The sequence below is a fragment of the Plectropomus leopardus genome, chromosome 19, assembly GCF_008729295.1.
Source record: "Plectropomus leopardus isolate mb chromosome 19, YSFRI_Pleo_2.0, whole genome shotgun sequence".
Taxonomy (NCBI): Eukaryota; Metazoa; Chordata; class Actinopteri; order Perciformes; family Serranidae; genus Plectropomus; species Plectropomus leopardus.
The window spans coordinates 22,752,627-22,778,882 of NC_056481.1; the positions used below are offsets into that span (position 1 = coordinate 22,752,627).

The 26,256-nt window shown below is 38.5% G+C and overlaps 2 protein-coding genes across 3 annotated transcripts in view; one reads left to right on the top strand and one right to left on the bottom strand.

Moving 5' to 3' along the window:
* Nucleotides 1–363: 363 nt before the first annotated feature.
* On the bottom strand, nucleotides 364–3,568 carry LOC121958853 (somatostatin receptor type 2). Its single transcript, XM_042508001.1, has one exon. It carries the CDS (start codon nucleotides 3,163–3,165, stop codon nucleotides 2,146–2,148), a length of 1,020 nt encoding a protein of 339 aa, XP_042363935.1. The 5' UTR covers nucleotides 3,166–3,568; the 3' UTR covers nucleotides 364–2,145.
* A 6,517-nt stretch (nucleotides 3,569–10,085) lies between these two features.
* LOC121959165 (zinc transporter ZIP11-like) overlaps nucleotides 10,086–26,256 on the top strand; it is a 148,239-nt gene continuing 132,068 nt past the window's right edge. For both annotated transcript variants that reach the window (XM_042508370.1, XM_042508371.1), the window contains exons 1-3: nucleotides 10,086–10,131; nucleotides 13,549–13,666; nucleotides 16,900–16,938. In XM_042508370.1, the coding sequence (XP_042364304.1) occupies nucleotides 13,559–13,666; nucleotides 16,900–16,938 (147 nt within the window). In that variant the 5' untranslated portion in view covers nucleotides 10,086–10,131; nucleotides 13,549–13,558. The remainder of the gene's footprint in view (nucleotides 10,132–13,548; nucleotides 13,667–16,899; nucleotides 16,939–26,256) is intronic.

Below are 26,256 nucleotides of genomic sequence, written 5' to 3' on the forward strand. Positions count from 1 at the left end.
GTAACGTTCATGCAAATTGGTCCCTTGTTGTATTTTGATACAAATGTATTGTTGCATTAATATTTTGATGCATTAACCTGTAAGGAGCATGTTTAAGTTGGATGAGGTGGAGCTGATTTTTTATTTTTATTGCTGTTAATTTAACTAGATGAAGTCAATATCTGTCATAAAAAAAATAGAAATAATCAAGTACAAGTTTTACTTTAGTACAGCACTCAAGTAAAATGTATTTAGTAACTTTCCACTACCGTAGTGACAGAGTTTTCAAAAAATTCTTACATCCATATAAGAAAACATTGTTTATGAGATATGTATGTACATGTTTTATTCCTTTGTTCTGAAAAATAGTCACAAAAACAAATATAGCAGAAGCAACTGTGTTTATTTACAGTCAATAGCATCTGATAAATGGTTATATATAGAGTGACTGCCTCACATCAAAATACAGATTGTCGCAAACACCATTTTCTCACTTATACATATTTACATCAATGATAATTGACAGCCAACATCTGTTCTGACAATCAACTCTATACAATGAAACAGAAAAAAATATAATGCCAGTTTCCATACAAATACAAGTGCTGGTATGTTTTTTTTAACTCACGAATAACCTCAGTAAACAAAGTGAATACATGTGTTCCCTTTTTATCCTGTTCATTTCCCCCCAAAATCCTTTGGAAATCCTCCTCAGTGAGCCAGGTTCAAGCAGAATACCACAGTAAGCCCAGGGCACACACGGCTCCCAGCATGCATGTGTGCAGGTGCATGCACATGGCCACCCAGGCAAAAACACACTCACATGAAGGTCTACTGCATTTAAAGCTACTCGGACATAGTCCAGCTGTGGGAGCCGAGAAGCTGTCTGTGCGTATCTTTGTGCTGGTGTTTGGCCACAGGCATGTGTCCCATGTTATTCTGTTTACACTCCACCTGTCCACGCTTCATCCCTCTTGTGCCTCATTTCATTAGTTCTGGTGAAATGCTGGAGAACAGGGGATGCAGTGGAACAGGTCACCTAAGCGGTCTGAGTTATGAGAAGACAATTTATACAACAGGTCTGAGTCAGAGAGAGCAGGAGGTGGACTCGTGCTCTGTCAAGACGGGGGATTTGTGTTACCAGGAGTCAGATTGAATAATGCTGTTTGATGACCCTTTTTCTTCCTGTTTTGTGAAAGAAACTGGAAAAATTTTAAAGGAAACTTTTTAATTTCCACTGGGAGAGGAAGGTACACATTTCAGACGGGCAGAGAGATTCATGGTCAGAACTCAAACAACAAACTGTGTGATAACAGTGGTGTCCTAAGGTGGGGCCAAAGGGGGCAATGGCCCTCCTGATGCAATTGCTGACCCCCTCTAGCAAAAATAACTGGAATAACTGGTCTTTAACAGGCTGTGGCACGCTCATTTTGGTTATGGCACATAGTCAATATTGTCTTGTGACCATGTGACAACCTCCAGAGCTGAAAATTGAAGCCAAGACGATAGTGCTAAAAACTGCAGTTCCTATTATGGATTATACCCACTTGGGGTTGGCTCCAAAACCTGGTAAATCCCTGCAGACAGCCATGTTAAAATGCCAAACTTTACAGCATATAAAAATGTTTACAAGCTAAAGAGCATCACCACAATCTGTGAGTCAGGACCACCCCTCACTCCTCCACATCTCCATCCTTTTACCCAAATATAGTCACTTCTGGCTCAAAAAATATAAGATGGCGACTGCAAATGCCAAATTCGAGGCTTCAAAAATCTTACTTAAACAGCAAAACTGAATTCCTGAAATTCAGTTATGGCTTTTGGTTTTGGTTTGCCACCCAAAGATCTTCAGTGCCCCCCTCTGGCCACCTCTATGAAAAATTCTGGGGGCACCACTGCAAAACAAGAGTGTTTAAAATTTCTTAATTTCTACATTTGAGGCAGTTATGAACAGAATTCCCTCAAATTTGGCACATCTGATCACATAGGACAATAAGATTAAAGAAAATAAACCTTAACACATTTCAAGTTAAGTTGAGAAATTAAAAATGAGAATTTATCACATATCTACAAACCATTAAATGAGTACATAATGTTAGAGAAGTATCATGCAGTGCATCATGACAGGATACAGAGTAAAATGGCGAGTTTGTTTTTATTGTCTCTCTACGCCAGAATTGTCACATCCCGCACACCTGTTCCATTTAAGTCATACCGTTCAGTGCTGCACTGCATGCTGGGAGATGACTTGGATGCAGGGCAGAGGAGTGTGCGGAAATGCCTCCTGAAGGTATCAGAGAGGCAGGCGTAGAGGATGGGGTTAGCACAGCTCCACGAGTACGACAGCAGGACCACAAACTCGAAAGCTCTGGCGAAGGTCAGGAACGGGCCTCTTTGATACAGCGAGCAGAAGTTGAAGGTGTAAAAAGGCAGCCAGCAGATCCCAAACACCACTACGACTGCGATGACCATTTTAGTGACTTGTCGCTCCAGTTGGTGGCTCTCGTGATTTAGCGTTTGCGTTCGGAGACGCTGGGACCACAGCATGAGCAGCAGCGCTGCATAGGCAGCCATCATGACCATGAATGGCAAAGCAAACCCCATGACAAAGGTGTAAGACAAGACGCCGAGCCACCAGGCGTCCGATACAAGATCTGGTATACACAGGCCTCGATCAGCTGAGAAGTGAAGCGCCATGGGGAGGATGGTGAGGAGCGAGAACAGCCACAGGAACACTGAGACGATCTTGGCCCAGCGTGGCGTTCTCCATCGTGCAAAACGAAGCGGGTCAGCCAGCGCCATGTAGCGGTCAATGCTCATTGCTGTCAAACAGAAGACGCTGGTGAACTGGTTGATGCCGTCCAGCACCATGACTACTTTGCACGCTATGTCGCCAAACATCCAGTGGTTCTGGAAGTTCTGGCTCGCTATAAACGGAAGACCGACCATGAAGAGTCCATCTGCGAGCGCCAGGTTGAAAATGTACACTGTCGTGGAGGATGACATTTTGTCCAGTTTTAAAATGACAACAACAACAATGGCATTGCCTGCAAGTCCCAGGATGCAGACAACCAAGTAGAGCAGAGCCATGGTGATGCCAAAGCCATCAATACTGTCCTCGAGGAAAAAGTGCTCCTCCACATAAGTGTCATTATAGTCTATATCTGATAAAAATGAGGCGTCCATGCTGCCTCAGCGCATCAAATAATTGATTGAAAAAGAGAATTAAAATGCAAAATTACAGTCAGAGCAGTGGCAGCTCAGAGGGAGAACGTCTCTGTTTTAAATTCCTCTGCGAGCAACTCAAGAGACACCTCTTGACTCCCCGTGGTGGAAGTAAAAAGTACTCAGATGGAGAGGAGTAAACAACTCAACCGAAAAACCTGAAAATCAAACACTGTTTTCAGGTTCAAGAGCGGCCAGGCTTCAGAAACTCTTCAGCTGCCTCCATCCAGTCAATCGTTACCTCCTTTTATCTTTTAAAAAAACCTGTCAAAGTGTATTCCTTTGTGGTGGAGTCAGCACGCTTCTCTTTGATACCCACTCTGACTCACTCCCGTAAACACTCAACAGTGTGGAAATGAGCAGGACGAACACTCGGACGCTTGCCTGACCACTCTTTCTCCCTGGGAGCCCTTTTATATCTCTTCCCCCCATAGTGAGTGAGGAGTGAGGAGTGTGTCTGCTGCTGCCGTGTATGTGTGTGTGTGTGTGTGTGCGTGTGTGGACACCCCCCCTGTTCATCAGTCTCCAGAGATTGTGATAAACTCCAGCTTGGCTCACGCCCCTTTTCCAATTCCTCAACGCTCCCCCAGTTTCTCTGCCGTGTTTCCAAGGTAAACCCGGGCCCCATCTGCTACAATACTTTTGTTTTCATAACTTTTTCTCTCTACTCTTTCTTCTCTCCCCTCTGCTTCTGTTTACTTCACCCCCCTCACCACCATCCATTTTGTCTCACCCTGCTCCACCCCTGAGCTTCTCTTCCTTCTCTTCTCTAAGGCTCTTTCACAGTTCAGTGGGGGGTCATACAACTAAGCCTAAACACACACACACACACACACATAATAACACTATCTTGTTGCTCAGGCCACCCACCTTTACAACCCAGACTGTGTAAATCTGCCGACAGGATATAGAAGTCCGCCGTGTGTTTTTTCAGGGCTTTTGTTTTTTGACATTTGACATGGGATGCTGTTTTCGCTTCTTCGACTCCTTCCATCCTCCTCTGACCCTTTCAACCTTGTTTTCCTTACTTAACAAAAGAAGGAGGTGAAAGAGGAAAAGTGAGAGGTGAAAAAGAGACGAGAGCGCAAGGAAGGGAGGCAAGACATGGATAAGAGAAAGACGGGTAGATTCCTGTTGGGGGTAGCAAGATTAAAGACTCTGGATGAGCAATGACCTCCGTCCTGTTGCCGCTCTGACACGCATAGCTGGAATACCCTGGAAACATCCCCCCAAAAACTTCCCGCATGTTCCGCCACCCACCGTCAAGTAAAGCTCAATCAAAAGTTGTCAATTCTTCCCATCACCTTTATCCGCTGATTTTATCTAATTCTTAAGACCCTATCTGAGAGCTCATTCATCAGATGTCACAGATTTCCTCAAAGATATGTCAAGACATACCTTCACTCTAACTTTTAACTGGTTCCAATTAACTGGGAAAAATGCCTTTGTAGTCTAAACTCCTGATTAGGTTGTGGCTTAACCTCCCTCAGGGGACTGGCACTTCATACGGCAAAACCCAACTCTCCACCCCAACCCCAACACACCGTAAAAACATCACTGGAAACACTGTTTCATGGTGCTAAATTTGGAGACGTTTGACAGCTTCGTATTTCACAGGCAGTATTTCACTGCAGCGTTCAAACAGACACGCTGGCTTCCATGTCCACGTGCAGCAGAAGTGTCTGCAATGAAAGGACGAGCCATGTGGAATCACATAGATGACAGCTTTCATATTGAGAAATTCAAGGTTCAGGACTATCTCACTGTTAATCAGAAAAGACCCATTTAATGTGGATTTTTTTTAACTTATCTATATGAAGTAAAGGCTGATTGCACAGTGTAATGGCAATACAGTAATGACACCACTGGTGTTGAGATTGGTTCCCTTAAGAGAACCCAGTAACGAGTCCTAACACCCAGAAATAACTTTTTTTTGTTTTTGGTTAGTAGCAGTGCTGCCAGATACACAATAATTATTGTATTTGTACAATGATTTTGCAATAAGAACTTATGGTTTATACTTGCCCCCCCAACTCATATACTGACTTTAGCTGTGGGCTGAATCATGTAGACTTAGAAATGGCTTCTCTCCAGGGTCGTGGGTATGGTTAGATTTGTAGATGTGTCAAAAAGATGTTTAATAAATTGTTTACTAAAGTTAGAAATGTAACCTATTTGTTCTCGTGGTTGTAATTGGTGTACGATAATTTTTCTCAAAATATGATCATTTTGAGCCTCTGATGCAATAGTTTAATATTTACAATCTGGCAACACTGGTTAGAAGCCTGAAATAAGGTCTGTGATTAACACAAGCTGAAGAGACTTTCATGTTTTTTTCTCCCGCATAAAATACATCATTAAGTACCCAACTCATGAACTTTGAAGCTTTTTTGTGTCTTAAAAAAGGTGGCTGCTGACAAGTTGCTAAATGACACTACAGATTATCATTGCACCAAACGATGTCAAACACAGCTTTACAGCGTCATTGCTGTGGCGACATGACCATAGTGTAGTTCGTTATAGCCCAGCATTAGCCTTTTACTTCTAGCAGTTGCATTTTAGCTTCAAAAATAATAAAAATAGTGTTCATTTGTGAAGATTGTCTTGCTGAACAAAACCTCAAAGCATCATACACATTTCTTTTCACAGAGCATATTTTCTGCAATGATCCAAAATCCAATGGAAAAATCCCATAGACTTTTTACTTAGGGAACCAGGGCGACATTAGCCTCCAGGTTAGCTTACATAAAAACATAATCCTTGGGCGATCTATAAGCCTTGCTTTCACTGTGCAATTCTGTTAGCCACAGAGTACAGTCTCTCGAAAATTAAGAATCGATTGATGGCTTAAAGGAAGGGATAGCAATTTTGTTTTCCCTAGCTAGCCACAGTTTTTTTGCGGTAACTTTCACCAATAGCTGAAATGGCGGACTGTGAAACAACCAAACAAACTGAGGAAAATGGGATTTGATTCAGTCGCCTTTGTAACAGTAGCGCCATAATACTACTTGGAAATGGTAGCAGGGGAAGCTGAAAAAAAAAGATGTCTGTTTCTATTTTATGAGGTGCTCTGTTCCAAGGTCTTATTTTTTTTGCCAAAGAATGTCCTTTCTCTTCACCATCTCACATGTGGGGTCACAGGAAAATATTTTTTCTTTTGCTGTCATACAGCTGTGGCTTTGAATTCTTTACCAGTCAACACTAGAAAATACTTACACTTTAAAAATAGCTGCTTATTATTGTCGAAATCACATGAGGATGACAAGATACCCACCTAAATCTAGAATGTAAACCATACTGCAGCCATGTCAGCAGCCCTGTAATGGTGTGTTTAGTGGTGTTGTGGGTAATTGTTAACATCAGCATTCCGATATGCTCACAGGGACAATGGTAACATAATACTGTTTAGCAGGCATAATGTTTACCATGTTCACCATCTTAATTTTTCATTGTTAGATTTTGCGCTTGGTCATAAAAGTTTTTAATGATTTGAAATTCTAACCCGATGGTGGCACTAATTGGCAAAATATTCCAAATTAAAATTGTAAACTTCATGGCAGCGCTATTTTTTTTTTTTTTTTAAAGGAAATCATTATAAGGATCCATCCTCTGGGAACAATAACATACATAGATGTCTATACAAAATGTTTAGCCCAATCACCTGGTGGGTGGCAGGCTATTTCACTGTATAAAATAAGAAATTCGATCTGCTAGTGGGTATGGAGTTAAACTCAGAGGATGATCAAAGTCCTCAAGTTTCATCCTAAAGGGATTTTGAAATTCTATACCAAATTTTATGCATTGCCATCGAGCCCACAGTTTATTAAGACAATAAAAAAAATAACACAAATGACAGCCTCATATAAGTGAACATTTGTAACTACTTGTGTCTGTGAAAAGTCAGAGGTCCAGTGCAGTCTTTAAGGTTAATCCTCAAGGGACCCTGAATAACTGTAGTTAAGTTCATGGCATCCATCCAGCAGTTGTTAAGATGTGTTTTTCTAATGTTGAACTCTTCATGGCACTACAGGATACATGAAGGAATCACCAACATCCTCTGGGGACCATGAATGTACAAAACAACATGTAAGTCCATCTTGGAGCTGGTAAGCTTTCTCCCTCAATAAGAATAACTTCCACAGAAATATTTAGGATTTATCATCAAAGAACTACTTTTCTTTTGCAAATTTTATAGCAGTCCCTACAATTTTTCTGAAGATGTTTCAGTCTGAACGACTAATGCTGAACTTATGATGGTGCTACAGGATACATGAAGGGATCACCAATTTCTGTAGGATTCATTCTCTTGGGATCATGAATGTCTGTATCAAATTTTATGGCAATCCATCTGATAGTTTTTGAGATTTTTCAATCATGACCAAAAAGGTTAAGCAACAACAAGACATACAACTACGTGACATTGCCATCCATGTAGCCATGGTAGTGATGTGGAAAAAAACAGCCCTAAATGAAACACAGGGATCATCTGCAGTGTGCATGCAATATAACAATTCGAGCTTAATGTGAATCAGATTGTGTTATTGTAGCTTTGACAAAAAATGTTCCATAAGAAGGTATTTTCAGTCAAAGATGTCACATATGGAATGGCATGCTGCACCAAATGCTTTCAGCATACTTGGAAGTGAGAGGAATTTGCTAGAGAAGAAAACTGGAAACTCCTCATGTCCTAATATCTTGTGTATTGTTTCTGGGTATCAGCTTATTTTTATCCCTTTGTTTCCCAGCAACACCAACTATGAACCCAGAGTCACACCAGTGTAATACAAATCAGACTTCCTGCAATTGCAACACAAAAATGTAAAATATTTCAGGGATTGTTGGTAGCACAGGAATCCCAACTGCACTGTAACATCTGTGTTTCATCAATTGAATGGGATGAGGCATAATCTGAATGCATCAGCGGATGGATTTATTGTATCCAGGGGTGGCACATGTTTCCTGATGATTGGTGATTTCTGCATTTAATTCAAAGCAAGATACCTGATGGAAAACAAATACTCAATAACTTTTTAATGCTGTAAAAACAACAGGGCTAGGTGTAACACTTTTGCTGAAATTTTCCGTGGCAGTCTATTTCTGTTATTATGATGCAAAACTGACAAAAAATATACAGTGTTATGTGAAATTGGGATATTTCCAAGGTAGGTGTTTTGAAGTTGTATTAGCATGAAAGTGCAGGAGTGTTACACATCAGCGGTAAACATCAGTCAGGTCCTCCCAATCAAAGAATGGGGCTTCTTTCTTGAGCCACCATTATGCAAATCCTGTAAGGACAGAAATCCATTGATGAAAAGCTTATCCTCTGAGGAATCATAATGCAATGGATACATAAGATTTACTGCATTTTAAGCCATGATTAGGAGATTAAAAGAAACTTTTAGGTGATATGTTCTGATCTGCTTAATGTTGCTGGTGTGATAAAAGACTCACACCAGATATTTATCAGTGTTTGGATGGTTAATTGTGATGATTATGCCATTAACCATTAGTGTTACAATGTTTTTATACAGTGTTTTACATGAAACTTTAAAGTCAAAGATTATGCAAAGAAAAAAATAAAATAAAATACAAGTAAGAGGTGATGGAAATTTAGTGGTCAGTGAGAGAGCTGAATTAGTCAATAGAGATCAATAAGCCTATAAATTACTGCTGAGAGGTGAGTGAGAGCAGCAATCCTGGAAACTTCCACTTGGTAGAGAAAAAATCCCCAGCAACATCCCCAGAATCTGGTACTTATCAGAGGCCAGCAAGTGCAATGTCCACATGTGCACACACACGTGCACACACATGTGCACCCAAAAAACAGTGGTGGAGGAGCAAAACTAGTACTACTACATTTTAAAAAGTCCCCATTAGTAGTCTATTGCAAGACCAACATTTAAACAGTTGCTTCAGTTAAAGCACCTAATATGAACAACATGTACTTTAAGTATAAAAGTACAAAAAAATGCCCCAGTTCTATGGCAAATCTTCCTATAGGTGACATAGGTGGCTGGTAGTGTGGTGGGAGATGGGACGCAAAATCTCCCTTTGGTAAAAAGGGAAAAAAATAACATAAGGAAAAAAAATACAAGAAAAATGATCTAATGTTAGTGCTGTGTTCAAACTATGAGCAACACAGCAACAGTGTGCTGAGCGACATCGCTGAGTCGCTGTTGAAGTGTTGCTCAAGTGCTTGTTACTGTAGTCGCCACAGTGCCTGTCAGTGCAGTCTGCTACTTGCCATAAAACACCTTGTGTTTTAATTTAGATTGTTTGTCAATTAAGTTGTATCATGTACAATTGTATTTTTTTTGGGGGGGGGGGTGCCCAGTGCCCAGTGCCCAGTGCCCCGAGCACCTTGCCCACGGTGCTGAATGTGCTAGGTTTGGCACTGCTGATCACACACAGTTCTACGGTGTGTCAAGGAAGTATTTCTAATTTACAAATGTATAGCTGGTTAAGGCAGGTAGAGCTAATTTAATCTTTTATATGCAGCACTCTGGGGTAGTTTATTCTACGAGAATGCAACGTATTTCATAAACTGACTGAAGGCTGTTTGATTTTCAATTTGTAAAGTTGTATTTGTGTTAATGCAGTGGAGTAAAAAGGACACTAGCTTTTAGCAATCTCACTCTTATTGTCATGAAATCCTGTCAGGTTTAAAAAAAAAATCGATTTTGTGTTTTAACAAACTTGATTTAAACCCTGATTACACAGTGTTTGCACTTTAAAAATGCCCAGTATTTGTTAAATGTGGAAAATACTACATTTCCTCAGCTGTCTCATTTCCTCTCCACAGCTGTTTCTGCTGTCAAATTAATAAACCAATCAGCTGCGAGATGAGGCGGGGCTTTTACTGTCATAGACACGTGGACCGGGAAGTAGGAAGTAAATACAGAGGAGTCGAGGTGCCACTGGAAACAAGTGAGTAAACCTGAAACTAATGTAAAAAAATAACCGAAACCATGCACTCACGGTAAAATGTAACTCAGCCGAATGAATGAATGTTGTTTCATTACCTCGCGAGGAGAGTTTGAGTAAAACATAACCGTGTTATTTTGTAATATAAGGCGCGCAAACATTTAAGTTAGCCGGTTGGCTCTCATTCACAGCTTGGTCCCGTCGGTTTCTCAGTGCACACATGAAGTCTTAGTTTGCAACTCATAAACACGGAGACGACGTTTATCACACACAACAGTGTCAATGACGCCACATTAATTCAGTTCATGCACACTTCGACAGCAACAGATAATAAAAAACAAACATTTCAATGTTTATGTAAAAATGCAGGTGAAAGCTGAACGCCGCACTCTAAATCCACAGACTCATCATAACACATGCAGTTTATCTATGGGAACACATAATCATACAGAAAAAATGCAACAATGTTCTCTTTCAAAATTAATATCGCCTATCTGGTATGAATCTCAATATTTGTAAGTCATATTTTTACCATATGGAGTTGTCAGCAGTCGATACATTATGAAAACAGCTTTCATTGCTACAGTGAGATAAATATTCCCATTACATGTTTCTTTAATTTATGTTCTCATGAAGATGCCATTCAATAAATACATGAAAGCAGTTGCAGCTTGCTTTGGTAAATATTTGCAGCAGGCAAAACACAAATGTTTATTTATTGAATGCAAATGTGAAAAGCTGCAATTTTAAGCCACTTTAACCCTTTAAGAACCTGGATTGACGTCACTTTTCTTGTGCTGCTTTCAGATACCCTTTGCAACTATTTCAACCTTTGAACCCTTAGCAAATTGGTGAAATTTCTTTCAAAAACGTGGGAAAAAGGAATTAAGTAACTTGGTAAGAAATGTTACATAAATTGCATGAAAATAGTGGGCTTATAGAATTACTGTAATAAAAAGCTAGGGGGAAAAAGAAAAAGCTAGGGGGGAAACTATTTATGGATAATTATTATAATTACATGTTTAAATTGTGTTACAGAATTATTTTATTTTTTAAATCATGTTTTCCAAGTCACTTTCTATTTATTTATTTTATTTATTTCGTTTTTTACTAACTTTCAGGTACATTTTTTGTACTTTTTTTTTTCTAATTTCTCGCTATTTTTTGGCCCATTTCTTCGTTTGTTGCTCCTTACCTTCTTCACATTTTTCAAAAAAAGCTAGGGGAAAATGTCTAGGGCAGGGGTAGGCAACCTGAGGCTCTAGAGCCACATGCGGCTCTTTAGCCCCTCTCAAGTGGCTCCTGTGTCTCTGACTAAAAATTATATGGAAATGAATTGCGATTATTTTTAAAAAGTTTTCATTCAATTTTTCAATTGCAAAAATATGCAGCCTGTACACGGAATGTGAAAATGTATTTCATTAACTAAAAAATGCATCATATTTCTGTGGCCTTGGTGCCTTTTCTGCTAAATTTTGCCAAATTTAAAAAATGGTGGGCGGTCCTGGATCAAAAAAGCCTGACTAGCTATGGATTCCAAATCCAAGATAGGAGAAATCTCAGAGGAAAATGGAGAAGTTATTGGTGCATAGAGATAATAATAACAGTGCATGGATAGATCTTTTAATGTTTACCACCAACACTGCAAAGTTAATGTAACAAAAAATAATAAATAGTGGTCAAACATATTGATGAATGCTCATGTAGACCCATTAATAATATTGATAGGCTAGTTTGACTATATCTGTTGTGTTACCTGTGGCTCCAGACAGATTTTTTTTTTGTTTTGGGCCAGAAATGGCTCTTTTGATAGTAAAGGTTGCCGACCCCTGGTAAAAAAATGATTTATTGCTAATTATAATTGAATTTTAAAAATTATGTCATCTTTTTTTCCAGGTAATTTCTTGTTTGTCATTTTGTTTTAAAACTAATTTTCAGGTAATATTCTTGCAATTATTCCATTTATCATAACATCAATGTCTTTTTCTGTCCACTAGATACTGCTTTCTGCAAAAAGATCAAAGTGAGATGAACAAACTGAAAGCTTAAAAAATAAAATGGGTGTTGACAGTTTAAAAGACAATTTGCAGTTGATAAAGGTAATAATTGCAATTTATTGCTCATATGTGTCAGCATATCCTAACACATCCAAAATTATAAAATAATATTGTTTCATGACTTAAGTATTGTGATAATATTGTGTTATGTGACTTCTGGTGATTCCCATCTCTGCTGTAAACCTCTTAAAGAATTATTAAATAGTTACTTTTTTTTTTTAAAAGTGTTTCACAGGTGACATTCTTTGTATTCACAGCACCTACCATACACTGCATTAACTGTAATGTGTGTCTTGCAGTGTGTCTTGTATTATCTTTTAATTGAGAGAAGATGGATGAACTTTCACAGGTTTCGCTCCACAAATGCAAATGAAAATACCAGGATATGAAAGACCTCCTGAGCAAACAGGATTTGAATCTCATTTGTTCAGCGGGTGTGTGTCAGACTAGTAATGTGAGGGCTTAAGGACACACATTTAAGATGAGTCAGCCACGAGCTCATTTGTGGGATCTGATGTTTGTTCTCTCATTTTTGTCTGATCTTGGGAGTCAAATATACAAACTTCTGAAAAGTTTATTTTTTTGTTTACAAGTCACATTTATTGCACTGACTCCTGGATGGGGATAATATTTGCTTATTTGCTTTTGTATTTTTCAACCTGAATCCTATTTTCTCACATTTTTGTGCCTGAGTGACTAATGCAAACAACAGTTACTGAAGTTGGGCCTGTACTGAGCGAGACTGCTGCAGCCTGCAGCTGCAAAACAGACTGCAATGTAACTATTAGGAACATGTTTAAAACCTCAATGTTTGTTCACTAAAAGTGCTTTTTTGTGTCACTGACAGGCTCAGGTTGTTATTAAAGTAAAAGGAAAAAAAAAACAAAACAAGGCAAACAATAGTTGGAAACTTGGAAAAAGTCCTTAAAAATATAATATTCCATAATATAATTTGAAATATGTAATTATGACCTTTATGTCATTATCTATCTTTAAAAGATTTGCGACACATTTTCCCTAGCTTTAAAAAAAAAAAAATTTTTGAATCTTTTTTTTTTTTTTTTTTTGCAATGTGTTGAACATTTCTTGCTAAGTTGCTGAATAACTTTTTCCCATGTTTTTGAAAGAAATTGTACCAATTGGCTCAGGGTTTAAAGTTTTAGATACTTGTGAAAGGTGTCGGAAAGCTGCAGTTATGTCCCAACGGTGACTAGAAGATTTCGATTCACCCAGTTTGTTTTCTCCCACTTCTCAAAGTTTCTGTAAAAGCAAGAACAAGAAAACATCTGCTACATCTTCCGAAGCAATGTGACTGTGCTGTGGGATTAGCCTGAGTGTATATGTGTGTGTGTTGTTTGTCTAGGTCTGGCACCATGCTGGAAGGCTACAGCCCTGTGACCCAGGCCCTGCTGGGCACTCTGTTCACCTGGGGTCTGACTGCTGCCGGAGCAGCTCTGGTGTTTGTCTTCTCCAGCCGGCAGGTATTGTTCAAAACCAAAATCCAACAGACGTGCAAAGCTTCAGTAAACACTTCACACATTGGTTTTAAAGAGAAGTTGGCACTTACTTAGCCACTGTCTTGGCAAGAATTAGATGGCAGGATACCACTCCCATATTTGTTTGGTAAGAGGGTAGCTGAAGTCAGCAGGTGGTTAGCCAAGCTTAGCATAAAGACATACAAACAGGGGGAAACAGCTAAAAATGTTCCTGTACAAAAGTAAGGCAAGGTAGCTTTATTTGTATAGCACAATAATGAAGCATACAGATTTTAAATAAAAGAGTAAAGAGATAATATATAAAAGGTCAAACTAATTATAAAATGATTTCAAAGATCTAAAATTAAAAATCACTATTAAATAGCAAAAGTGCAAACAAGAGGTGCAAAGAAAAACAAGATAATTAAAAATTTTATAATATCCATTTTAAAAATAATTTTGTAGTCATCAGTAGTTGGAGTAGACAGTGTAAAAAAGGAAAGTTTTTAGCTTTGCCTTAAAGTGATAAGAGTCTGGGCTTGCCTAAAATCATCTGGGAGGAAGTTTCAGCTTTATGCTGAATGATAATATAAACTCTTGTGACTCTCAGTAAGCCAGCCCCAGACGTCCTGACGGTCCTAGAAGCTTCATATGTCACAAGCATGTCAGAGATATATACATTTATAGATTTATACACAAGCAGTGAGATTTTAAAATCAATTCTCTGAGCGATAGGTAGCAGGTGTAAGGATTTTAGAACTGGAGTAACATTGTCATATTTCCTAGTTTTTGTCAGGATGATAGCAGCAGCATCTGAATAAGATGAAGCTGCCAAACAGCTTGTAATACAATCTGCTTTTGTGCCAGAACTTCTAAACCACAACTATTAATATTTCTTTTTGTATTTTATTTATACAAACAAAATCAAATTTACCATGTTCAAGTTTTTTTGCATGGATTAAACAAATGTGGTGTAACATGTTGAACAGTGAGCCCTAGAGGTGTCGGTAGGGGAATTTTCTTACCTTTGGACATCTTCCAATCTACTATCTACTATATTTCCAGCTAGGACTATTTTATCCTGGCTTGTAACGCCATATTTAATGATCAGACATGAGAGTGACATCATCTTCTCATGTCACTCTTGGTGAGCAAGAAATCAGCCAATTTCCCAAAATGTCAAATTATTTCTTCTAATGTGGATGTTCGTCATGCTACATAATGTGTATGCAGCACACGTAGAGAGAGCAGCACCTTAGCAGAGCAGCAGCAGTTTCAGAGCTCCATTATCTATTGAAGAGATTTTGCAAGTAGCTTGAGTTCATTTTGCCCTCCATTTATTTATGGATTATTAACCTTCAAATATTTACGTGTGAATAAAGTGTTCTATATTTTATCAGAAAATCCATGTTTTTCCACTTTGTGAGTTCTCCAGCTGTAATCGACATTACATTTAGAGGGTGGGAGTATATCCTTAGATTGAGGCCAGCACTGAAATACAAGCCAAAATTCCTATACAGGTTCACAAATAGAAAAAAATATGATCAAAAGCCTCTCAAATAATCCACACTAGTTGTTGTCCCAATTGAATCTCTCATGTAAGAAGTGATTGGATGGGTAGATGTAATCCAATATCTTAAATGTAACCTCATGGGTTTTGGTAGGATTGGATAGGATAGGACTGTATTCTTGAGGCAGTGTTTTCCTCGAGCTGATTATGATAGTATTGTGTTGAAACAACTTTTACATTGAACTTATTATTGATTGTCGTAGTTATGTGTGTGAAACATGCACTGTATAACAAAGATAGACAATTTAACTTTTTGATTTGCAGTATAGGTCATAAACTGGGCCCCTTCATGTTTGTGTATGAGACATGGGCCAAACTAAAAACTCAAAGCACATGTCAAATCAAATTTTCCCAAAGATGGTTTCTATCAGTTTAGGTAGTTCTTACCATGCTTTTTTAGACAAGTTTTGTTTTAAGTAGTTATTTGATGATATTAAAAAGGGTGTTTGACATTATGATCAACATGAGTGTCAATCAGTGTGCTCGCGATCAAAAGACGAGTTTCCATTACAGATTTGTGCAAAACTCAGCAATGTGTATTGACATTGACATGTGAATAACATTCCAAGAATCATGGTGATGGATGTTCAAAATATTAGCAGGTTTATTTCTATTGCAGCACTAGCCGTCATTATTTTGAATCCAAGGTGATTTAGGCGTGTTATGCGAGTGATAATGGAAAAGGCAAGCCCCTTATACGTGGAAGCAGCCACTTATGAGGAATTTCTGGGAGGTGATAGTCCAAAATTTCACAGAGGATGGCAATGACACCTCTTATAGCGCCTGCTGCATCATGCCCGAGGGAGTCAGTTCCTTTATCATGTGACATATAAAAGTCAAAAAATTTTTACTGTTGCAGTTTTTTCAAAATATGGCTTTTTTGAATCACATGAAATACCACCTCATTCGAGCTGAAAAACTTTTTTGCAATAACCGAGGGGTTTTTTTTTTCAAAGTTGAAGCATTTCCATTAGGTGTACTTTATATTTGCAGTTTCAATTTGCACAATTTGAGGGTTGATGGATGTTTGTGATTGGTTGGATGGTGAGATCATTATACTGTGGTGATTGCTACTGCACAGACTCTGGCTTCAAATTACGTCATCAACGCAAGATGGCAGCAGCCATATCAGGGATACTTTGGCTTCCTTTTTGTACAGTGGGAGAAAGTGTAGATCTGTCCATCTTCAAAACAAAAGACAAAAAAATTACTTGAAGCAGAAAAAATACCCATAATACCCAGAATATGGACTGATTAAACATAAGCTTATCTCAGATGCTTTTGGTCTTTTAAAAAAAAAAACAAACAAACAACCAAACAAACTTGATCAGATTTATCAGTTATTAAATCACAGTTTCTAAATGAAAACAGCACATAAAGTAACCAGAAGTTATTGATAGCAAGACAACATGCCTTTAAATGTTTTTAGCCATTCAGCTGCTGTTTCCAAGAGCGACAAGAGTGTATGTTACAGTACATCACATGAAACCCCTCTGTTGACAGAAGGGTTTCGCTGGTAGATTGAGTTTTTTTGTTATCTCTGAACCTCTGGCCCATGGGGCATGTTGCATTTTTACCAGTTATGTCAACAGTAAGAGGTTTACTGAAGGGTTTGAGGGTATTGATTTGACCGACTCAAACAATCTGTCCTCTTCTATGCCCTTTACAGAAGCGCATCTTGGATGGAAGTTTAGGCTTTGCAGCTGGGGTGAGTACAATTTCCTCTGAAGTGAACACAAACACACACACACACACACACACACACACACACACACACACACACACACAGTACAGGTAGGAGTATGCTGCAGTGTGATGGGCTTTTGAACATTTCTCTGTGGAGAGGTGAGCTTCTCCTGGAGACAGACAAAGCCTGCCACTTCTAGATGCCACATTAATTCATAAAACTTTGAGATAATTGTTCCCTGGAAGGAATTTCTGGCCTTATCATGTCTAAAAAAGGTATTATGGTAGAGATAGAAAATCCACCCCCTAACCCCCACTGTCTGACTCTTACAATCACATTTCTTGATTTCCTGAGGGGGGAAGCAGTTCATGGCCGATAAGAATCAAGGGTCTTAGAGTAGGGAATCCGCAGTAAAGCGAAAGTGGCGCAGAGGTGTGAACTCACAGTGATGCCTATTAAAATATATAATACTACCTCTCTAAGCTTTTTTAATCTATGAAAGTTCACTACATAGCTCTTTCACATATTGCAAGTTCATAGAAGAGGGAAATTATGGCTGAATACCTGCACACATTATAAAAGTGAGGGGTAGAAAGTGTACATTTGTTTGATTTCAGATTACAATGATGTTCTTTTTTTGGCAACAGAACAACAAGCCATAAACAACAGGCATATGTTTTATTTAACCATCTAAAGCTGATTTGGCTTGTGTTAACAAATCATTTTTGACAAATATAGCAAAGCGATATGCAAGGAGCAAACCGCCTTTTAGGCTTGGGAAGTATCTAATTTTTCCTATCTGCATATCTTACTACATACTTTCAGCTTTTCAGACTAAAAAATACACAATAGAAACCCACAAAAGTAATATTCTCAAACATTATTAAACAGAGATATACAACTGTACATAACACCAGCAATTGTCCAACTAATGAGAATTTGTTTGAACAAGATTATATTAACCAACCAATTGATCAGTAGGTTTCAGCCCCTTATGAAGTGTAATTTCAAAGCAGAGGGCATTAGTGTTGTTGTTATTTTGACAATATATGTATATATTTGATATAAGCCTGTGTGTTTAGTTTGCCGTATGATTGTGTAATTTCCATACACCACAGAAGTTAATTTAGTTTTCCCCCATATTGAGATACACCTCATATGTACCCTTCATTCTTTGATTGCACTCACTGAGAAAACTGACATCTTTCATTGTCGACTTGATTTTAAAGCTTTTTGCGTTGTTAATGGATTACATTCATTTTCAGAGAACTTCCTCCTCTTGCATGTAGGCAGCTTCATGAATAGTTGTCATAGTTGTATGACACTGATTTTTTTTAAATCACGCTGACACATTAATTGCCATTCCTTATTGTGATTAGCGATAAGTGAGTTGATAAAGCCACATGATGAGAGATTGTCCATGCTTCCTTGAGAAAGAGAACAGCAGAAAATATAGATCCAATCTCAATCAGCCATTATCTCAATTATCTACAGCTTTTCAATTATGTCCGAGACAGTGCTGCCGCTGTGCTGATACATCCCAGTGAAATAAGACAGACAGAGAAGAGCATAGAGGTCTGTCTGTTGTGCATTTGCTTCTTTCCATTTCAGTGAGGAGCAGATCTTTTCTGAAATATATTTTTGATGAATTTAGCCACTCAGCGTGAGCACTATGAATTTTTGACACAAATTGCCTGAGTCGCTCCAATTCTACAGCCCCTTGTTGGCATAATATGCTTTTACAGTAATTAATTTTAATAAGAAGCTTAATTTTTCATTCTATTCCTTGCATATTAAGTTTTTGGCTATGATAATTTTGGATAAAGTCTAAGTCAGTGGTGCACAACTGGTCTAACTAAGTGGTCCAGATTTCTCTGTAGTTATTAGTTCAAGGTTCACACATTAAATGACCACATATTTAATTATATTTCACAAATTGTAAACAACATGTGCACTTAAAACACAAAGTAATAAAACATATTACAAGAATAAGCACAAATGACACTTTAAAATAAAAGCTTTATGCCAGAAAGTCACTGCACTTCAAAATGAAGTGTATTTTTCACAAACTTGAAATGTTAACAAGTCACTTTGCGGCCCATTCAGAATGGACCAGTGACCCACTTTTGGACCATGACCCACCAGTTGTGAGTATGTGGTGGCATAGTTAAACACTGGTACTTTTTCAGTTTTGTTGTATTATTAAATGTAGATTTAACTTCTAGATTCTCCAGACATTGAATGTACAGAAATGCATTTGCAAGACCTAAAATAAGAGTGCATTCATTGATTTTGCTGTGTACCTTAAAAGACATGCAAAGAAACTTTCTATAGTGCTTCTACAGGATATATGGATTGAGAGAGATTAAGTGCTGTTGCTGGAGGTCGCCAATTTATGCAATTCTGTGCTTGTTGAATACAGACAGTATGCTGCAGTCCTCTGTACTCACTGATGCTATGCCTCTGAGACCTGACTGTGCCAAGTGACAACATTACTGCTCCATTTGGCTTTTATATTGGACAAATTCAACTATTCAGCGATATCAGTTTCTGAGAAAATAATACCTGAGGGGCTTCAGCGGAGATGGAAAAAGGAGTTGAAGTAGATTGGTTCTCCCTTTATGTTGTTTTCAAAGAAGAATGTCCTGATCAGCCTTGGGATTGCTTTTTGGCTGTAGATTGAGAGTGAAAGAAGGTCAAACAGATTGTAGGAGCCAGTTTAAAGGATGGAGGCAGAAACTGAGGGATGGAATGTTACACGGCATTAAGTGGTGGTGATGTTTTTCACTCCAGGGTAATGGTCAGCAGAAGTAGAAATACCTTTCATCATTCTTGAAACCGTTTCCCCTGCCCTTTCCCTCCATGACTTCTTTTTATGCCTCAGCACCTGTGATAGCCATAGCATGAGGCACTGTTTTTGGATTGTCTGTCCGTACGCCTGCAGACGTATGTGTGTCCATCTCAATTCTCATGAACGCAATATCTCAAGAAGGCTTTGAGGGAACTTCCTGAAATTTGGCACAAACATAAATTTGAACCCAACAATGAATTACATGGAGTTTGATGGTCAAGGGTCAAGGTCACTGTGACCTTGTCTGTTTCATTCTTTTGAATGCAATTTCTCCAGATCATCTTCAACTTTGGTACAAACCTGGACTCAGTGATGAATTGATATGATTTTGATGGTTATAGATGAAAGGTCAAGGTCACTGTGATTTTGGATCCATCTTCTTCTGGTGAACACTAAATCTAATGAACACATTAGGGGAAGATCTGCAAACATGACACAAACATCCACTTGGACTTAACAGTGAACTGATTAGAATTTGGTGGTCAAAAATTAAAGTCACCGTGACCTCACAAAACATGTTTTGGCTGTAACTCAAGAATTCATACACTAATTATGAAAAGAATTTCATACAAATGTGTAATGAGATATAATGATGAAGTTATGGTGTTTTATATTCAAAAGTTCAGAGGTTGATGTCACTGTGACATAATATTGTTCTGCAAAAACACTTCTCTTGCCATTACTCAGTGTTATATCTAAGGAACAGAAGGGAGACATTTGGTCAGATACTGAATTGGTGAAGCTATTCTTGGGTGTAGACCTTGAAACTGTGCTGATAGTGTAGGTCTTCTGTGCTGCTGGGTGAAGGTGTGTGTAAAACATCCATGTTTTCATAGACGTGGACAGAAACTGTAAGTGCAGCTTCCCAGGAGAATGGAGGCATACAACCGTGAGGCAATAATTCTAGTTTTTCACTGTGCAAAGCAATTACACTCATGCCATTTACTGCAACTGGCAATCTGACAAGCTTTTAACCTTGGACGCAAGCCTCCTACAGCAAGGAGTCTCATCTGAGGAGGGATGTAGAAAACTTCAGTGTGACTATTAGCACAAAATGGATAACTCATGAATTTAATAAGGAGACAAGGTTGGCTGTCCTTTGGAAGCTGTTGTCGAGTTTTGAGGTTAGATGAGAACTTATTGCCATTAAGTGTTTTTCCAAACTATAAATTCACATTTAAAGTCTCCTCTATTGATGTTGTCAATGACTGTCAACTTAAAAAGACAGCAGTCTTCTAGATTATTTTACTTTATGTAACAATAAGATTTATGTTACGCCCATCAATTTTCATCTTTTGTTGTCTCTGAGAACTCTTTTTCTGTCAGTTTGGTATTATGGTATCCTTCTACCTCTAAAATAACTCTTTCAACTTCACTTTATTACACCATAAAGAAAAAGAGATAGTTAAGCAGCACTATTTTCGTCATTCAAAGAGAACCACAAATACTACTGCTGTGCTGTCGGTTATGAAATGATTTACATATTAGGGGTTGACCAATAGTGGTTTTTCAGGGCAGATACCGATACAGATTATTAGTAGTTATTGAGACCGATAACAGATATGTGCCTGTAGAAAATGTTCAATCAAAACTAAAACTTTCAACATCATTTACAGCTATTCCCAGCAACTTTTTTTTTTTTTTTTTTTTTTTTATAAAGTCAAGTGAAAATTTTGATTAAAAAATGAAAATTGCTCCCTGCAGTTTTACGAAGTAAAAGTTCCTCCTATGCTGGCATTTTCTTTGCACTATCTAAAAAATGTATTTATCTGCCATAATTCAAATAAAATGCTGATACAGATAATCATCAAAACGACAAATATCATCCCCAAAAATTGGCCAGGCTGATAATCTGTCAACTCCTACATCATATAGTTTTGATTATTTGTGCACTGCTCACAAGTAAGATCATCTTACTAAATTTTGAAAAATTTGAAACAACATATTGGATTTGAGTTAATTTGGACAAATTAACACCGTATAAACATGTATTATGAAAGAGGTTATTTATTGACATTTACTCATGACTGATTTTTTTCTGACATACTGCTTAGTATCTTTACTTATCTTATACTAAGTTGAATGAGTGTGCTGAAATGGCATATTGGATAAAACAGATAATCAATAATTCATCACTCAAATGATACTGCAGGTAAAAATCTTGAGGTGACTCATGAAGATGTTACTTTCACAAAGAGATTGCAATGTGCAAATTCAGAATAATCAATCAAGACGAACAAAAGGTTGAAAAGCCAGATGGCTGTTGATGGTCTCTACTGTCTCACTTATGCAGATTTGATGAAGCCTACTCAGTGAAATAGTTCTACGTGATCCAGGAGTCTTTGTCACAGCTCAATGCAGAGACAGAGCTGATGTCGAGCGCTCGCTGCATGCCATATTATTTGCAAATGTTTTAGCTAAATGTATTTGCACAGTCATAACATTTTGTTTCAAACATTATGTGTTTCCACAGTAGCACAGTGTGCACTCAAGTTGAACCTGTGCCTCTAAACACACATTTCCCTGCAGCACAGTCGAGCTCGGGTCCTGCCCTGTGCCTTAAAGTCCAATATGAAAAATCAATGGTGTGTGTGTGTGCGTGCGTGCACGCGCTTGTGTGTGTGTGCATGTGTGTGTGTGTGGGGCTTGGTGGATGTTTCATGACCTGCATGTGTCATTTTTTTTTTGCGTCTCGTGTGATTCAGATGCCATGTTCCCATGCCGTCCCCCCAATTCACACACTGTGAATCCAACACACACACACACACACACACACACACACACACACACACGCACACACACACACACACACACACACACACAGATTGAGATACAGATGGACACACACACACACAGGCATGTCGTACAGGCTCTGTCACAGCAGAAAATCACGTCATGCTGTCCCAGAACACAGCGTCTCTCAGCTGTGATTGTTGGCAAAGAATAGAACGATTTATGACAATTTCCTTGTTTTCAATGCTTTTTCTCATCCTTCTAGTCCGACCTCTCTTTGCGTGTTTTTGATAATGACGGTGTTAATTCTTCAACAGACGTGTTCCAGAGAGTAGTTACAGTGAATGACGTTAATGGGCACCATGTTTACCTTAGTCCGCTGTTTCTTTGTTATTTTCCGGGAACATTTTGAATTAAGTCACAGCTGAGTTGAAATAACACAGCAGTAAGTCCTACACAGACACTTTATGAAGGCGGCTCCAGCTGTCTTTCATGAATTACAATCATGTACAAACAATTTTTATTGTCTAATAACTTTTCACTGCTGTGCAGCAACGTCACACTACTGGAACAAACCGTTGCCCGTGGACGTAATGTCGGTCATGATATGTTTCTTTTGAAAAGTATTACCCAGTGCAAATGAGATGTAGGTGTTTTTTTGTCCCGGTCACTGGAAGAAATTGCTGATAGTGTATAGTTAGAAATCACTGATCTTGTTTTTTCTGAAACACACCTCTAGAAATATAATCTAATGGTTATTCAGCTCATGATTCCTGTTTGTTAACTGTCTCAGAGGAATTGATGGCCCTCACAAAAAGGCATATGTGCTCCATCTTGGCATTTCAACACCCCTAGTAAATGAATTCTGTCTCCTTTAGGATTTAGCACACAATCAGTTTTTGTAATTAATGTGTATTGTGCGTCAAGAAAAAATGGTCATCGCAGCCGTTTGTTTATTGCCTTTTAAGGGTTTACATAAACACGAAAAGAGATGACAGAAAGTAAGTAGTGTCCTTTTCAGTGTCATGAGCATTCGCATGAATGAAATCATTGGTCCTAACATGAATCGGGATACTACATGCCACATTTACAACACATGGAAGTTAAAAACATGCAAACTATTACAGACTGCCGCTTTATTTTTACACAAAAACCTTGCAGAGGCCATTTTTGTTTTCACTTTGGGATTCTGTAGTTCTTTTTAGACAAAGCTTGTGCTACAGGGCCGCTACAGAGTCCTTCATGCATTCTTTTCATTTTTGCACAGAACTAAACAACATCAGCAGCATACCGCTCTGGTGTGTGATTTTTAGGCAGCATGCAGGCATCGCAGATCCGAAAGAGGTGTGACAGGTGTGAGAGTTCACACAACAGTGTTGGCCTCAGGAGCTCCTGAATCTCATTCCTTTCCTAATTTGCTGACATTTATGGCTGCTGTCCTTTGAGCTAGCCACTAATGGCCACTATTGGTCGCTCAAATTATACATTGCCAAAACGTCACGCCCGTCCGGCCCATGATCTCATCCTGCTGGTTGTACTGTTTACACAGATACCGTTTCGGCACTGTTTCTACCTCCTGTGTTGGCTTAAAGATGAAACAACTTTGTATCCCCCATTCCGCAAGTGTACCTTTTACACAGAACGGTGAGCTGGCATAATGGTGCAATATACCCGCCTTAAACAGGCAGTGGAAAAGGGGCTTGTGTGTGTCATGATAACCAAATGTGGTTTAGTTGGCACCCATTGTAGCAGGAACATCCACAGAAGTGTTGTTGGTGTTTGCCAGGTGTTTATATTATATGTGTATCTGTCTGACCACTATAACAAGATGCAGTCATTAAAGTTTACAGGTGTGTGCTTGAGATCAAAATGAAGGTTGTGTGCGAAGATAGGTGTGGTTTGAGCAGGTAGTAGGGGGCTATCAGCATCCCCTACTTTATGCCCCTGAGCCACATTTGTTTTAAGTTGAGGTTTGCTTTTTCATAGATGGTGTGATCCATAGACTGTAAATAAATAAATAACTGACTTTTTTTGTGGACTGCTGTTTTTAAGCCTCTGGTTTGACATTTCGGCTTTCGCCATCTTAGTTTTTTAGTTTAATTTTTACTCTTTTTTTCAGTCTTTTTTTTTTAAGCAAGAAATGACCATATTTGGGCGAGAGGCTCTAGCTTTGGAGGATGAATCTTACTAGAAGGAAAGAACACTATCAGCACCCAGCCTGGCACTCAAGCAGCTGGCCCTTACTAATGCATAACTTTTGGCCTTAACAAAATGTAAAGGTGTGAGATTTTAAAAAGAATTAGCTTAAGAGATCAAAAGCTTAGCTTGAGCATCTCTGTTAGCTAGCTAACCCCTACCAGATCTGAGTGGTATGCAGTGCTCTAAACTGAAGAGTATCAAGATGAACCGATAGACCGAAATGTGTAACCAGCCATTAATATCCCCACCTGAACCACTGTATTACTGAAACCACTTTTTGTATCAGGCTGTAAATATGTTTATTTCTCCTCTATATGTTTTCTTTAACATGGGTGTCTGTGAGGATAGACTCTTTGGATTCAGCCTAAAGTGGACATTAGATAAACTGCAGCTTTTGGCACATTCGCATTCACTTCAGTTTTTTTGCATCATAGATTGCTAATGGTGTGGCCTGATCACAACATAGTCTCTAGTTTTACATTCTCATCATTTTTACGTCAACAATTTACTAAATCTAAAGCAGCTTTTAGTCTGTCAGCACTTTTTTGGCTGTTAAGAAACTGCACTAAATTCATTTGACAGTTGTAAGTTTCATAAAACTGTGGAACTACTCATTAGAAAACATCCACATGATGGGGTAAGATATGTGATTTACTGTCCTCATCATCGGTGACACTCTGATTCTCTCAATATGTTACAGACAGTTGTTGTTGTCCACACATAATAGTCTAAAATCTTTAATGTTATTGATGTTGAGAAATAGAAGTCTGAACAGCCCATTTATGCCAAAGTTACTCAATCCTAAAAAACTTCCCCTTTTCTACCATAAGCACTCGTCATTCATGTCATTCTCTGGCCCTACCTAGTTGTCTGCCCACCCATATGGATGATTTTTTATTTTATAAAAGCTCCATGTGCTGGAACAAAGCAAATGTTTAATGTAAAAATGCTTGTAAGCCAGTGTGAGAGAGAGGCCAGTGAACAGCATTTTATGTAATTATACCATGTGGGATTTTCTTAGGGTGTTAGATTTCACAGAATTCAACCCACCATCTCAAGATGGCTCTTGTGATTTTCAGCATTGGGTACACGATTGTTGAAAATGCCTGAAGAAGCTGTAGCAGAGGTCCAGGCATTTGTCCATATGGGCATTAGCTCTATTGCCATGCTGCTGCCAGATGGATGTTGTGTGTCAGGGTGATAAAGCATCCGGAGGGATAGACAGTACCTGTCAGAAATACATCACAGGAGTGGCTTGTGGTTTGCATGCACACAGAATAGAAATATTTGAATGTTTTGGCAATGTATATAATATTGCTAGTTTCATTTAATGCCATCTCATTGTGTTATTTCCATTTTTAAATGGAGCAAATTCAATTAAAGGAATACTTCACCCTCCAGATGACCATTTCTCTATCAATTACTGACCCTGTGTTGCATTGACTTTGTGAAGAAAACTTTGTTTTTCTTGCATGCCTCAGGTGAAAGAAGAATCTAAACACTGAGATAATTATTGATAAATGGAAGTCATAGAGTACCATGTTTAACAACAGCAA